The 15,289-nt window shown below is 34.3% G+C and overlaps 1 protein-coding gene and 1 long non-coding RNA gene across 2 annotated transcripts; both read left to right on the plus strand.

Annotated features, from left to right (window-relative positions):
* The first annotated feature begins 4,245 nt into the window (after positions 1–4,245).
* On the plus strand, positions 4,246–6,411 carry LOC128551829 (uncharacterized). The gene is made up of 3 exons (XR_008368901.1): positions 4,246–4,339; positions 4,816–4,918; positions 6,312–6,411. It is a non-coding gene; the product is annotated as an uncharacterized LOC128551829 (long non-coding RNA).
* Positions 6,412–7,102: 691 nt separating this feature from the next.
* Positions 7,103–10,401, plus strand: LOC128551830 (plexin-B2-like). Its single transcript, XM_053532752.1, has 4 exons — positions 7,103–7,216; positions 9,050–9,152; positions 9,691–9,845; positions 10,104–10,401. The coding sequence occupies exons 1-4, from the start codon at positions 7,127–7,129 to the stop codon at positions 10,290–10,292; spliced, it is 537 nt and encodes a 178-aa protein (XP_053388727.1). The 5' UTR covers positions 7,103–7,126; the 3' UTR covers positions 10,293–10,401.
* The last annotated feature ends 4,888 nt before the right edge of the window (positions 10,402–15,289 follow it).

Consider the following 15,289-nt stretch of genomic DNA (forward strand, 5'->3'; position numbering starts at 1 on the left):
TGTTACATGATACATGATATTCATGTTGTTAAAAGAGTAATAGCAGTAATATATACAGCTTGTTAAAAATAAAAACAGGATGATGACATTTGTACATACACGAATCTAGGTCAGATGTGAAGCACTGAAGGTTCACACTGTCCTTGATGTTATAAGGTAAGGCGTTCCAGTATCTGATTGTACGAGGAAAGAAGGAGTTCATATGATATTGTGTTCTTGAAGATGGAATGATAAAGTTTAAATTTCTAGAGGTTGTCTTTATTTGAAGTACTTGCCTGGGGCAAAAATTGTCACTTTTTGTGGTCACAGCTTTAAATTCAATACATGTATATTAAACACTTCAGTCAGTATTACTATAAACACATCTTTCATAAATTTATCATTTGTAAAATCATTTTTTTTTTGTTATTTGAAGGACTTTGACATCAATTTCTAGATTTTATTCAATGTCTTTTTGTATTTAAAAATTTTGTGGTCTCCATTTTGTCTAAATAATTTACCCAATGACATTTTATTTCAGCTCAGATAACTCTTTCAGAAAGTGATATTTTTGTCAGACTGTGTACTTTGATGCAGTTAGCTGCACATATATCTAAAATAGGTTGTGCCAACTTGAACTGAGTGTCTTTTAGATCTACTGCCTACAAAATCTTCTTTAAAATACACGATAGGTAGCTTTTATTGCAAAGTTGTGGTATAAATTTTACTAAATCATTTTCACGATATTATTAGTAAAGTAAAAAACCTACACAATAAGAACCATCCGTGGATAAAGATCTATCACCAAACAATTTAGTCACATTATAATTATCTTCTTCACTTTGCAAAAGATGAATCTGTGGAAAAACCTTTCAATAGAAATCTACGCAGAAAGGTTGTTGATGACATTCTTCCAATCAGGGCGATTTACACCAAAGATGAAAATGCGCTATATGTGATGAACAGCCGCCGCGTACGTATATATAATCCAATATCACCTTCATTGCATGTAGTTTGTGATTCGAATTGAAAACCTTGATTTACACCAAAGATGAAAATGCGCTATATGTGATGAACAGCCGCCGCGTACGTATATATAATCCAATATCACCTTCATTGCATGTAGTTTGTGATTCGAATTGAAAACCTTAAACATCTTATCAAAATGCAGTTTGCAATTTAAATTGTAAATCAGAAGCTGTTCAAAAAAGCAGCATGCAGTTCTAACTACAAACCACAAAATGTTTTGCAGTTTGCAGTCCGCGATTCGAAGTGCAAATTGAAATTTTATCTAGCAATTCATCATATAAATTTTACACTTCCCAATGTGTTTCTTTTTCATTTAAGGTATAAGATTTTACATACAAGACTTATCAACTCCCTTGTGAAATCATTCCACAGGCTTGTAACAGATTTAGAGTGTTTAGATATTTTTAGACATGGTTCTGCTATATATTATTTTGATCAGTAAGATAAGACGTAATTTGAATAATCAATATTAAACATTATTTTGGCAGGTAATAAGATATTTACACACTAACTGCTCGGAATTTCAAACTTGTGCTGAAACAATGGCCGCGCGAAACCCTTTATGCGGTTGGTGTATAGTTTCAGAAAGGTGATTTTATTGATAATAGCAATACTAAATTGAAAGCAATTTTGAAAATGCCACTTTAACTTCCTGCTTTATACATGTTGTCGACCAGTGTGGCTCGGTTACCTGTAACGCAGTATCTATCAGCAGTTTCTAACTTGCACATGAAATTAGCTCCTACATAAACTCGTGTGTTTAGCATCTTTTTTCAACAAACTTTCAGTCACGAAGTACGGTGTCTACTTGTAGCAGTAAGCAGAAGAATGATCAACTTTACTTTGCTGTCTCACTGTAATATCACTATAATATTACGAGACACGAGATATGAAACCCCTCCCAGTCAAAATATACAGATACCGGGCTTTCCATCCATAGAGCTGTTCTCTTAATGCAGCGAGGAAGCTACAATTACCATTTATATCTTTGGTATGACACGGCCAGGGAGCGAACCCACGAACTTCCATACTCGAAGCGGACGCTCTGCCACTAGGCTACCGAGGTGGTACAAAACATTTTTGTGACCCGAAAATATAGTTTTTTTTTAAAGTCGTGTTGCCTTTATAACTATCAATTAATACGGAGTTATAATTAGATGGTGTTACTTAATTTAGAGTAAATTTTGTTCTAAGTAGTTCCATGTATGTGAACTTCTGTATCCGTTGCAATTCATTTCAGAGCTACGAGATACTCTGAGTGTTCTGATGCTAATGACCACTGGTTGTCGTCTCATAAGGAATGCGTGTTACTTTCAGTTGAACCACCAGGAATTCCTGTCACTACATTGTTCAAACATTCAAATCTAACTGTAAGTTTGAATAGCAAAGTCTAGTTTTTTTCAGGATTCAGGGTAACTTAAATGTTCTATTTGTTAATAAAATGTAGTTTTATGTCATTTAATGCATTTGATATGTTTTCAGGTCATTTTAACAGTTCAAAACTTTCCTGCAAAACAAGACATTGGTATATACACTTGCAGGTTCATTCGAGGACCGCACTTAATTAATATTACGGCAGCTCGACAAATAACAATCAATACGGTGTTCTGTGAAATACCACCAGTATACGGTAAACATATATTACTTTATAAAAAATTTATTAATAATATTTCATGCTTTGGTGCATATATTTTAAGATAAAAATATAAAGTTTATTTTATTTTCAAATAAAGTTATTCTTTATTTATCTGTTTAAAATAGCTCGATTTATTCTCATTATTGTGTAGTTGTCAGGACCGTAGCATAGACGGAGACACTTGCCTCTTTCAGATTTTTTGTAGAGGTTCATATATTTCAATTAGCCTTTTTATGAAATAAAGCTACTTCAGATAGTTATAGGTTATTAGCTTTGTCCCAGGATCTTCAGCGGAAATATTGCGCGACTTTAGTAGCGCAATATTCTTCCGCTAAAGAACGAGTACACTTTTCCAAAGACACTTGGCGGTCAGCACCCCTCCCCCTCCCAATTCACCATGCCAACCTTCTGTCAATATATTTTCGTCTTTTAAAACAAACTGAGTACATGTCTCTATCATACAACAACTTCTGTTAATTTTTAAACATACTGAATTTGTAACAAAACATACTCAATGTTTCAGATTTGTGCTCAATGTGTTTTAAAAGACAAAAATATTGGCCGATATCTGGCAGGAGCGGAGAGGGGAGTGGGTGGGGGAAAGGGGCTTGACCTCCAAGTGTCTGTGCACATTTACCGATGAAAAGATAATAACCTTTTTATTACATACGTATCTACATGTATAAATATGATATAAATATTATGAATTTGTTAAATAGTCTGAATAATGTTGAAAATACTGAACTATATAAAAGAATTAATGCAACGACATACATTAAATTACGTCACGCACCCGATATGAAATTCAGGCGTAAAGGGTATGGAAAATATTGACGTTTCCGGTACCATTGTAACTTAACGTGGAGTTGAAAAGAGTATGTAATAAGTGCTCTCTATTAACAAGATATCATTTCTTGCATGCATGTTTTTTTTTCAGTAGCAATATGTCAGTGTAGAGAGTGTAGCCTTTGAGAAATGGTTGGTCTTTGGAAATCAAATAATGCTTAACAGATTTTGTTCGTCTTTTTGTTGAAAGATCGTTTCAAGAGATCTTAACTATTTTCCATCAGTGTACAAACAAAACAAAAAGGTTACAAGCTGCTAATCATTACGTTGATCTAGCATTGCAAAAACGATCCATTATTCAGTCAGACAGTAAGTCAGTAAGTTACATTTTCGTATGGGGTTATGTAATTATTGTTTGAACGTCAATATGATATTCGTTGAAGAAAAATATGATACATTTCGGGAATATTTAATCTTTTGCAATTGAGTTCACTTTCAGACAGAAAGTAGAAATTTTTATATTTTGACTTTATGAATAAAACTAGAAAACTTTCACATTGAAAGCTAATAGTTTTTAAGCTACCAATATGTATTAAAGAGACTGTTGCAAAACAAGAACACTTATATGACATGCAATCAGTTTTACACAATTGAAAAGCTTGGAAGTCTGTTTCAGATAACAGAAAAAAGCAGGGAATGCATTCTAACGGGAAACAGTTCCAGGAGGGGGTGGGCCTCAAGTAAATCCTGGCTACTTTTTTCTTCATGGCAAACGTTTGGTAAAAAAATCCTTCTGTTTACAGTTCATACAGAAGCTACTATTGAACTACTGCTAAAGACCAAGTTAGGAACTACTGTTGAACTTTCTTCGGCACCGTTTTTATATTTTAAATGCGGTTACTTCAAAAGGTGATGTATACCGGTATTTGAAAGACCTAAAGCATAATTAAGCGAGTTTTGGCGAGATAGAATAGAGAAATTATTTTGCAACGAACGTCATCCAGTTAAACATTATAATTTCAGATTACTGTTTTTCATAAACGGATCAAATAAGTAAGATCTCTGTATCTCCCTTTTGCATACTGTATGCAAACTTATGTCAAGTATAAACACGATCTCCAGCTTATACGATTGTGTTATTATATTTAATCTATGTTAAATGTAATACAGTAAAATACGGTAAATTTAATTGAAACAGATAACTATTTATTCACATGAACACGATATTTATTGAAGTAGTTCAAGCTCGTCATTGATACAGAATCGTATTTCCACCTAGGGCAGTATAGAAATCGATTTCTGTCAGTTCGTATTGATTTGCAAAATATTTGCAGGTATATAATTAAACTTATTGTTCATTTCGTGAATGCTGACATATATTAAAGGTGTGCCGAATGCGTCAGTACTACTGGTGCGAACTGCCATTGGTGTTCAAAAACTGCAACCTGTCAAATGCCGAATTCATGTTCCGTGGAGTCAATCTCAGAAGTAAGTACCTGCTTAATTTTAGTTAAAAGATAAAAATATGTTTTCTTGCTCTTTTAAAATAGCAGTGTTGGAAAATCATAATATTCATATATTTTAAAGTGCCGTAAATTATTTTAAAACAAAGTAGGCAACGAAGAAATGAAGTTTGGAATTAAGGTGGGGCAAGATATATTTCGATTCTTATCGAATGAAAAACAACGGCTTAACCCGTTTTTGAAAAGTCGCAAAATCACACAAACAAAATCGGAAAAATATAACTTTTACCTTTAAGGTAATCAGAGTCAAAAGCAATGGCAATTTAATTATCTACAAATTAGTCTTTTCAACATCCATTAAAATAAGTATTACGATAGAACAAGGCGCTTGGTTAAATACAGTTACATAATTCTTGTCATGATGCTAAGTCTTAGTTACTTTCAAGCAATGTGTTCTGACCAATTCAGGTCTCTTCATCAGCTGTGTGAGTCACAATTGGTTACAAATTGACAAGTATTTATTTTACGTATTATAGGCTTTATTTGGCTTAACGATACAAAGTTTGTTTATCAGTGTAGATATGACATTTTGCTTATTCAAATTTACACTGTCAAAAATATTTTTTAGATAAAGCATAATTCATGCATATATTTTGTCCTACATGTCAATATGAACATATCGCAGAATTATTGGATGATTCAAAACATTGAATAGTCTTCGTATGCTAGATTTGCAGACAGATGGGGTGGTCAATGGTTGCGAATACTGTTGATGCATCATGGTGTATAAATAAGTGGTCGACAAAACATTCACAACCTGAATTACTGTTTGCTTTTTCCTAACACTTTCATAGCTGAGACAAATGCAATACAAATCGATTTTTTTTCATCTGAACTGCACATGTCTTTAAGTTACAAATTTGATATTTTCAAAATCTAAGTTGACTAGATATTATTCTTACAACTGTACAACTTTGATCAATTGGTTGTTTAGATTTCCTTAAAATCACATGACACTAATGTCACTTATATTATCTGGCTCATAGCAGCTTAACTATATATGCTACGGTTTTTGTACAACAGATATGTTGAGAAATATGCATACAAATTAAAGCTGACTTCATTTTAACTATTGTTTTAACATTCACAATTAAATCAGATCTTGAAAAAAAGTAGTTGGAATTAAAAGCGTGTTAGACAATTACGAGTAACTTTTCCGCCCTATAGTACGACTAAGCGGGTTCTCATTCTCTATGCATATTGCTTTTTATCTTTGGATCTTTGATATAATATTTATCGGTATTTAATTTCAGCGCATTGGTTTTATCTTCAGGATATTTCATACTTTATATAATATTTCTGTATTCTACTGACCTGTATCAAAAAGTGGTTCTAATATGCCTTCTATTTTTTTACAGATCACTGCTTGCCCTCAATTACTGGACAAAAAAGGGACCTACTTCATACCAAACGGAATTAGAACTATTGTAGATATCAAGATTGTTAACCTCGTACTAGTAATATTCGTCTATTTGACTTTTATATGACTCAAATGCAGCTAGAAAAAAGTATCAAGTCTGTAGTGTAAAGTTCTAGCGAGTTATTTCTAGAATATAGAATATATTGGTAGTTATTTGCTGTTTTCCAATAAGCATTATTTTTATAGTTGAAAGTTCAAGAAATTATTTCAAGATTATGTTACTATTAGGTAACTGTCTGTTTTCAAAAACCATTATCTCTGTGTCATACAGTTCAAGCAAGTTATGTCTAGAATATATTAATGTATGTTTGCTTCGCTAGAATAACAATTGTCTCTATAGTGTATAGTTCAAGCAAGTTATTTCTAGAATATATGAAGTGTAGGCCTGTTTTCAGTAAATCATTATAATCTAAATTGTACAGTTAAAGCAAATATGTGCTCTCAGTACAATACTTCTATTTATAAAATAGGAGTTTTAAAACATTGTCTAACCTGTTATCATCATGCGCGAATAATCATTCTGTTATTATAATGTACACAGGTTATCTGTTTTTGTAAATATCAATGTTTAGTTTATGACATCAATGGAAGCAACATATTTCTTCTCTAAGGTAGGAATAGTGTGTTTGGTATGAAATCAAAGTAGTAATTTATCACAACTATTCCCAGCAGTCTCTGTTATTTTCGTTGTTGATATTACACTCAGTATTTTTTAGGATGCATTTTTTGCAACCATCTGTTCTTCAGGATCAAATGCTCATTTATAAATGTGCCGTACCGGAGGCATTGATTGGAGTTCGAGCTGATGTTACTGCTAATCATTCCATCTCATGTGCCCTTAATGTGAGTTGAAAAAATACATAAATCTATTATATGTAACAGAACGTTTGAACTTTCCTAACTTGTATTCGATACAGAATACATAAGTATATAACCATAAGCTTGTTTTCATTGAAAATTCGACATTACGTGCTACAAGAATTACTTTACTGCTTCAAAGACTATGTAAACATTAAGTGTTCTGAAGTATATAAAATCGTTTCGTCTATCAAGGTTTAATACGATAATAGGATAAGCACTCTATGCAAATCTCCAAACTATAAAAGCTTTTATACGAGTCATAAGAGGTTGATTTTTGTCTTACCAAATATCTATTATGCTCTCAACAATTTAGCACTTGGCGCTGTAACTTCTGACAATTTTTTGTTGTACTGAATCCACAAACCTCCCCTATTGATATTCACTAGTGTAGTGCCTTGTTTAACGCGCAATAAGTGTACATTTTCTATCTCGACAAACATTATTTGACACGCCACAGCAAATTTATGTCTTTTTGTAAAAGTTATTGACAATTTTAAAGCAGTTTCATAACAGCATCTTTTATTATCAATGCACTGTTTCATATATTACATCTATTTCTTTTGTGTTTAATTTGTTTCGACATCTACCAAATGTTTAGAAAGCACTTTTCGAAAATAAAAAAAACCACATAAAACATAATGTTCTGATGCAAGAACAGTGTGTCATTGCTGGAATTGTTTGCGGTTTGTGAATTAATGTATTTAGTGTTTTCATATATTTTAGTATTATGAAGCTATTTATTATCAACTATATCAACAGTAGTCGTGTGTGTGTGTTCGGGTTTAACGTCTTTTTCAACAATTTTTCAGTCATATAAACGACGGTGTCTACTTGTAGCAGTGAACACAATGCCCAACTTTATAGTGCTGCCTCACTGGAATATCACGCCGTAGACACGTGGCATGATTCCCCACCCAGTCACATTATACTGACACCGGGCTGACCAGTCCTAACACTATCCCCTTAATGCTGAGCGCCAAGCGAGGAAGCTGCTAGTACCATTTTTTACGTCTTTGGTATGACGCGGCCTGGGATCGAACCCACGACCTCCCGCACTCGAAGCGGACGCTCTACCACTAGGCTACCGAGGTGGTCAGCAGTCATTTAGTACCGTGTGGTGGCTGTAAAATACTTCGAATCAATGTTGTAATAACTAGTCCTTTAAGGTCATTACTGTAATAGAATTCCGCTTATTCCGGTGCGGGAGAGGTGTTGCACATTTCATAACCTCTAATGATCATACTAATTCTTGCCTACCTAGCGGGGAAGAATTTATTTGTCCGGCCACGCGTAAGGGATAGATATTCATGTCTTTCCATAGGGAGAAGCCATGTCTAAAATATCGTGCACTTAGGTCACGTCCCATAATACTTGCAATATATTGACATCATAAACTGTAAAAATAATGTCAGGAAATACCCAAATTTATTTGTCACTACGAAATATTGTGAACGTGATAGGCAAGAAAAATGATCTCACATGTCTGCCTGTGTACTTCAGCTGTTTTCCAAACCCTTGGAATAGCTTGGATAAAAGGCCTCGCCAACGCTCGGTTCTTCATTTCACACTGTCCCTCGGGTAGGGAAAACCCGTCTTACACAGGCAGGCATGTAAGATCCTAAAGTTAAACCTTGGGTGCGTTCTATGCTACCAAAGGATCTTTTTAGAGGTTTTAGTCTGATGCTTGTTTGTTTCAACATTTCAACGGATAATAAAAAAGATATAGATTCTGTTGACTATTTTAAATAATACCACGTAATTTCGTCAAAATGTAAAACAGTATAGAGTGTGATAAATCTATACAATTTGTTTCAGATTGTAAAGTCTGGAAATGGCAAGAAACATTACAGAATTGTTATATCATATGGTTCACAAAATGGTCAGTTGGCTGAAATAAACGACGTATTTAATAATTACGGTACGTGTCTTCTTATTAACCTGATGAGAAGCGTGTGGTTGGCTTTTGTTTTCTAGAGATACAACGTAAACGTTTTGCTTTCATTTCTGAAATAATCTTGGAAGACCCTAACATTTGTTATGTTTATGCTAATTTTGACATTAGTGAAATCAAAAGCTGTTCTCTGAGTCGATACGATACAGTGGCGTTACTTGTATCGAAAAAAAAGTATCTAATAAAGTCATCCAAAGTAAGAGAGAAATATTTCAAAAAGAACTATCACATTTTAAAATTTATTTAAATTTATTTGCGAAACGGTATTGAGCTGTAGCTATAAAATTCGTACACATTGTGTATTATTTCACATTCTTAAACAATGCCAAGAAATATGAACATCATTTTTTAGGTAAATTTTGATAATAACAACGAATCAATTTATTTCATATAATTCGGCGTTCAATATTAGTTACATGCCTGTGAAATGAAATGTGACAAACTGATACTAACATGATAAAATCCACAGTTGTAATGCAATAAACAACACTCATAATTTCTCTAGTGACAGTGTACAGTTGCTCAGAGTTATCCTCGGACTGCAGTCACTGTCGGGCTTTGAATAAAACACGTTATAGTTGCGACTGGTGTGGAAACAGCGAGTGTATTTACAGCAAATCAAGATGTATGTCAATATGCCCTAGACCTAGCATCACAAAGGTAATTTCGATTTGGGTTCGTAGAAGTATCTGAAAGCTATATCGTAGAACTATTAGTGAATAGAAGCGCATTTACCTTTATTTTCCGTTTGCTTTTATTGTATTGAATTCTATTCTTTATGGTATTGAATTCAAAATTCAAATGTTACTTTATCAAACCAACAGATACAAGAGCATTTAATTGAAACTTTTCATATGTCTTTACATATGAGATACCTGACAAATACTATCAATTCTTACTTTACTTTCTCCTGCTTAGGTTATTCCAAAAGACGGTCCGGTGCAAGGAGGCACTAAACTGACTATATCTGGAACAAATTTAGGAAGAAATGTTTCGGAAGTTGATGGTGTAACAGTTGCAAGTAGACAGTGCTCCTTGAGTAGCTATTTAGAAGATTACGATGTCCCTCACAGTGACGATTTTGAAACACAAGTGCCGTCAAGGTAACGTGAAATACATGTTCTCTGCGATTGCATGAAATATTTACTTTAATATTTACAAGATTAATTCTTAAGTAAAACTAAACAGTTGATTTTTGCATGATCATTCATTGTAGTAAACATCTACTTTCGTTAGATTATTGTTATCTTTTAGGCTGGTATGTACAACGGGGAAAGCAACTGATGAAACTACAGGAAGAGTTGACGTAACCGTGAATGGAAAAACTTCGACTTCAGTGCCAAATGTTACATTTACGTATAAGGTATTATTGGAATTGTACTACAGGCAATATGTATCCAGCTTTCAAACAAAAACATCTACATTATAGAAAAGTTTCTACTCCCGAAAATGCCACCGTGTTCTGACCACTGTTTTTACAATTTAGCAAAAAGCACACGTCCTTGTATTATTATTTCTTTGACCGCATTGTCTAAGCATGCTCTAATTTTTTCAGAGAGTGAAGATGACAGATATCTACCCAACGTTCGGACCACAAGCTGGAGGAACAAAGATCACACTTAATGGCAACAACCTTGAAATCGGAAATAGGCAAATTGAAGTAGCCCTTGGTTCTAAATCTTGCAAGCAAGCACGCGTTTATCCTAACATATCGCTGGAAGAAGAGTATGTTACATTTTAACAATATCTACAAAACAGCTTTATTGTTAACTATATGTTTAAATGGTAGTAATACGTGCAACATATAATCCTACAAAGTATTCCTGGATTTTACATCATATCATAATCAACGTAATATTTGCAATTAATTTACAACCTCCCGATATGGTTGAAGGTGAAGACGTATAGCTTTGCGATATTATTGCGTAGAGAATAAATGTTTTTTGGAAATGGATTAAATCTGAGATCTCAAGATTCAAAGTCTGCTTCAGTCTGTAAACAATTCCGAAAGGAGGCCTTTTGCGTAATTCTTGATTAGTTAGAAGATTTGAAGTATTCCAAACACTGTTTTGCAACAAAGTAATTCACAACCTGATTTGGATATGTTATTTCCAACCATTGCATCATAAAGTTATTGGTTATAGCCATTATGTCTCGCTATTTATTATGCTCCCCGAACGGCGAGCGATAGTTGCCGCTTTGTCCATCCTTCCGTCCGTCTGTCCGTCCGTCACACGTTTTTCCGGAGTATTACTTGAAAAACATCATGGTATTTGATTGCAACCTCACCTAATCATAGACGCCATTGAGACAAAGTACAGTGTCAAGCAATCACAACTCTACCTTACCTAGTTTTTTTTAATTATCTCCCTTAATTATACAAAATATTGCTTGTCCGGAACATTACTTGAAATGTAATAATATCATTTCATTGAAACTTCACAAAATGATAAAGGCCATTGACAGAAAGTGCAGTGTTAAAGAACCATAACTCTAATTTACTTAGTATTTTTAATTATCTCCCTTTGTAATACAAAGTAAGGCTTGTCCGTAGTATTTCTTGAAAAGAATGGCATTTCATTGAAACTTCACATTATGATAGAGGCCATTGAAGGAAAGTGCAGTGTTAAAGAACCACAACTCTACCTTACCTCGTTTTTAAATTGTCTCCCTTTATTATACAAAATAAGGCTTGTCCGGAGTATAATTGACATTTGATTAAAACTTCACATAATCATATAGGCCATTGAGACAAAGTTCAGTGTTAAAGATCCATAACTCTACCTTACCTAGTTTTTGAATTATCTTCTTCTATTTTAAGAATAGGGCTTCTCCGGAGCATAACTTAAAAAGTATTAAAGTCATTTCATTGAAATTTCACAAAATGATAGAGGCCATTGACGGAAAGTGCAATGTCAAAGAACCATGAATCTACCTTACCTAGTTTTGAGTTATCTCCCTTTATTGTACAAAATAAGGCTTGTCCAGAGTATAACTTAGAAAGTATCAAAGACATTTTATTGACACTTCACATAATCATAGAGACTATTAAGACAAAATGTTGTGTCAAAGAACCATAACTCTACCTTACCTAGTTTTTGAATTATCCCCCTTTATTATACAAAATGAGGCTTCTCCGGAGCGTTACTTAAACAGTATTAAAAGCATTACATTGAAACTTCACAAAATGATAGAGGCCATTGACGGAACGTTCAGTGGCAGAGAACAATAACTCTGCTTCACCTAGGTTTTGAATTTTCTCCCTTTATTGTGCAAAATAAGACTTGTCCGTAGCATTACTTGAAAATGTAAATGCTATTTTATTGAAACTTCGCAAAAAGATAGAGATCATTGACGGGAAGTGCAGTGTTAAAGAGCCATAACTCTACCTTACCTAGTTTTTAAATTATCTCCCTTTGTTATACAAAATAAGGCTTGTCCAGAGAATTACTTGAAAAGTATCAATGGCATTTCATTGAAACATCGCAAAATAATAGAGGTCATTGCTTGGTTTCTAACATGTATTTTCCCATCTTGGGATAAGCACTTGCATCGGGGAGTATGATTCGGTTTTACCGATTCCTTGTTAAAAATATCAAAGGTTGGAATTGTCCGTAAAATTATGAGACAATCTGCATGTTTAATGCACAGCCCTTTTATGGTTTGTCATTACACTTTCCTTTTTAATTGCGCTAAGACGGGAAGGTGGAACTGTGGAGGCCTCCACTACAATTAACTATTCCTTTAAGAAACGGACTGATCAGATACGTGTTCCCTGTTTTGCGTCGCCATGCCATGTAAGTGCGATGGCTTCTGCAAAGTCATTGAGCACATACAAATGTACTAATATGGGTTCATGTGTTTTGGTTTGTATTCATTTACCTCGGCGTATTTGTAATATGCCGTTATGCTTATTGTTACGTGAGTATCGGAAATATTTTTATTTATACTGTGTTAATTAGTTTAGTGTTATTGGCTAAAATGTGCTCAACATCTATGTTGTGCCAGTTTACTGTTTAATTTTCAGCTTGGGTGGTTCCAATACTCCGGCTTGAAAAGCTTCGAGGGTATTGTTTAATCACTCTTTCGCTATGTTGCCTGCTGTATATGCGTTTTCCGTACCCCCAGATCATCTCTCTAAATATTGGTTTGTTAAGCTCTGCCTATTGTTTTTCCTTTCAGAGCAAACCACTTAAACCCAACATAATTTTAACTGTGGACCATACACCGCTTTTCATGGAATTGCACTCTGTATATCTTTGAAGGTTCTATGTACACAGTCGTATGATAACACCTTTAAAGTTTTAAAGTTTATTTCGGTACTTGTGACATGTTTAATTTTTGAGTTGAGTTCTGCTCCACCCGGAGCTAGGGGGTGTGAACAGAAGTTTGCATTTTCACTACCGTAAATGAACAGGCTCACCATACAAAGCATGCACTATTCTCATTTATGTCGAGCAGGGAGACTTGTGATTTTCCACTGTTTCTATTGACACTAGAATATTAGCATAAATTCCCAATAGGCGTTTTTGTTCGTACCCTTGTTTCGGAGTGTTGTATGGTCGACAGCATTCTAGATATGCGTCTTTCCCAGCAGGACTTATATACTTGTTCCTCTGTACTGTTACTTGCCCCACCTTAACAGGATAATGTCTTCTTAAAAATACAACCGTACAAGTCATATTGTATATAATTTTAAAAAATCATCGAGGGAGGTAATAGGATTTTTCACGTTTTCAAATGCTTTAATAAAATGTTTTGAATTTGTTATTTAAAATGTTTGATAGGGTATCCAGGCGTAAATAGAAGATATTTCGCATTCCCTATTGTTTTTAATTTCAGGGTGTTTTTTTTTGCATATATTTTTATTTGTTTCTAAACATCTTTTTAAGCATGAAAATATCAGGTCCCTTCAAACGTTTTGTAATATTTTGAAAACAAAATCACTTTTCATGGGCCAAACAATTTCAAGAGTAGAGTGATTTTGGGTCAGGTCGGTCGTCGGCTCATTTCGGCCACGCATTACATTACCTTACATAGTACACATATACATCATTAGTGACTTAAAACACAAAGTTTTAAACGCGCCATTTTCATTAATAGATTCAAGGTGTAAGATCTTCGACTTTGTTTTCTTTATATAACGAGCATTAAATTTGGCTACGTAAGTACCGTTTTTCATACTGCCACCCGGCTAAGTTTGTAAGCATCTGTGGATTGTTTTAATTGTCATTTTCTTGCTAGAAACATCTTAAAACATTCGTTTTACATAAAGATGTAAGTGTGGTGGGAAATAAAACATAAACTGAGCCGTAGAAGCGGTAACTGAGGCGACACTATTTGTCAACTATCGGACATTGCAATGGTAATATGTAATAAATTTTTCCGATAAATATTGACTGCGACAATGGCTAAGTGGTTGATACCTTGACTGTCAGTCCGGCGATTCGGGTTCGAATCTCGGCATCTGAGATTTTGTTTCTTTTTCTTGGGAGATATGATTTTATTTGACAATGCAATTTTGTAGGCCTATTACTCTAGATAATGCATTTATTTTGGTATTTTTTTTTACAATTACAGGATGAGTAAACAGGTAGGAGTTAAAAGACAGAAGTACTGCAAGTATGAAACAACCACACATGTACATGCAGTTGATGCGGTCAGGAGAAAATCGATGTCTCTGAGAGCTGCGTCAAAGGCTTATGGTATTCCAAGGGCCACTACATTTGACAAAATACATAAGTGAACGCCTCTAGATGAACGTCAAAAACGGTATTGGCTTTCTCCGAGGAAAGGCGGCTAGTACAATGGTCTATTCATATGGCGAAGATAGGTTATGACAGGACAAGACCAGAGATTTTGGACACTGTATCCGCATTTTGGATGCCGACGGTCGACCTTATCCATTTAAAGAGAATAGGCCAGGCAAAGACTGGAGGAATGTGTTATTTAAAAGACACCTGAAATGTCAGAACGATCACCACAGGCTCTTGGGAAAGAGAGGGCCATTATTACGCAAGAAAGGGTGTAGAAATGGTTTGATGATTATAAGGAGTACATTCTGACTGAGATGAAAGACCCAACACTGTTCCTCGATCCTAGCC

This window comes from Mercenaria mercenaria, unplaced genomic scaffold (assembly GCF_021730395.1).
Source record: "Mercenaria mercenaria strain notata unplaced genomic scaffold, MADL_Memer_1 contig_1745, whole genome shotgun sequence".
Classification (NCBI taxonomy): Eukaryota; Metazoa; Mollusca; class Bivalvia; order Venerida; family Veneridae; genus Mercenaria; species Mercenaria mercenaria.

What these genes read in the sequence shown, in the direction of transcription:
- LOC128551830 (XM_053532752.1), top strand. Translation starts at nt 7,127, where the DNA reads ATGCTCATTTATAAATGTGCCGTACCGGAGGCATTGATTGGAGTTCGA. An exon ending in CCATCTCATGTGCCCTTAAT is followed by an intron (nt 7,217 to 9,049) that starts GTGAGTTGAAAA and finishes AATTTGTTTCAG; the next exon opens with ATTGTAAAGTCTGGAAATGG. An exon ending in CGACGTATTTAATAATTACG is followed by an intron (nt 9,153 to 9,690) that starts GTACGTGTCTTC and finishes TAATTTCTCTAG; the next exon opens with TGACAGTGTACAGTTGCTCA.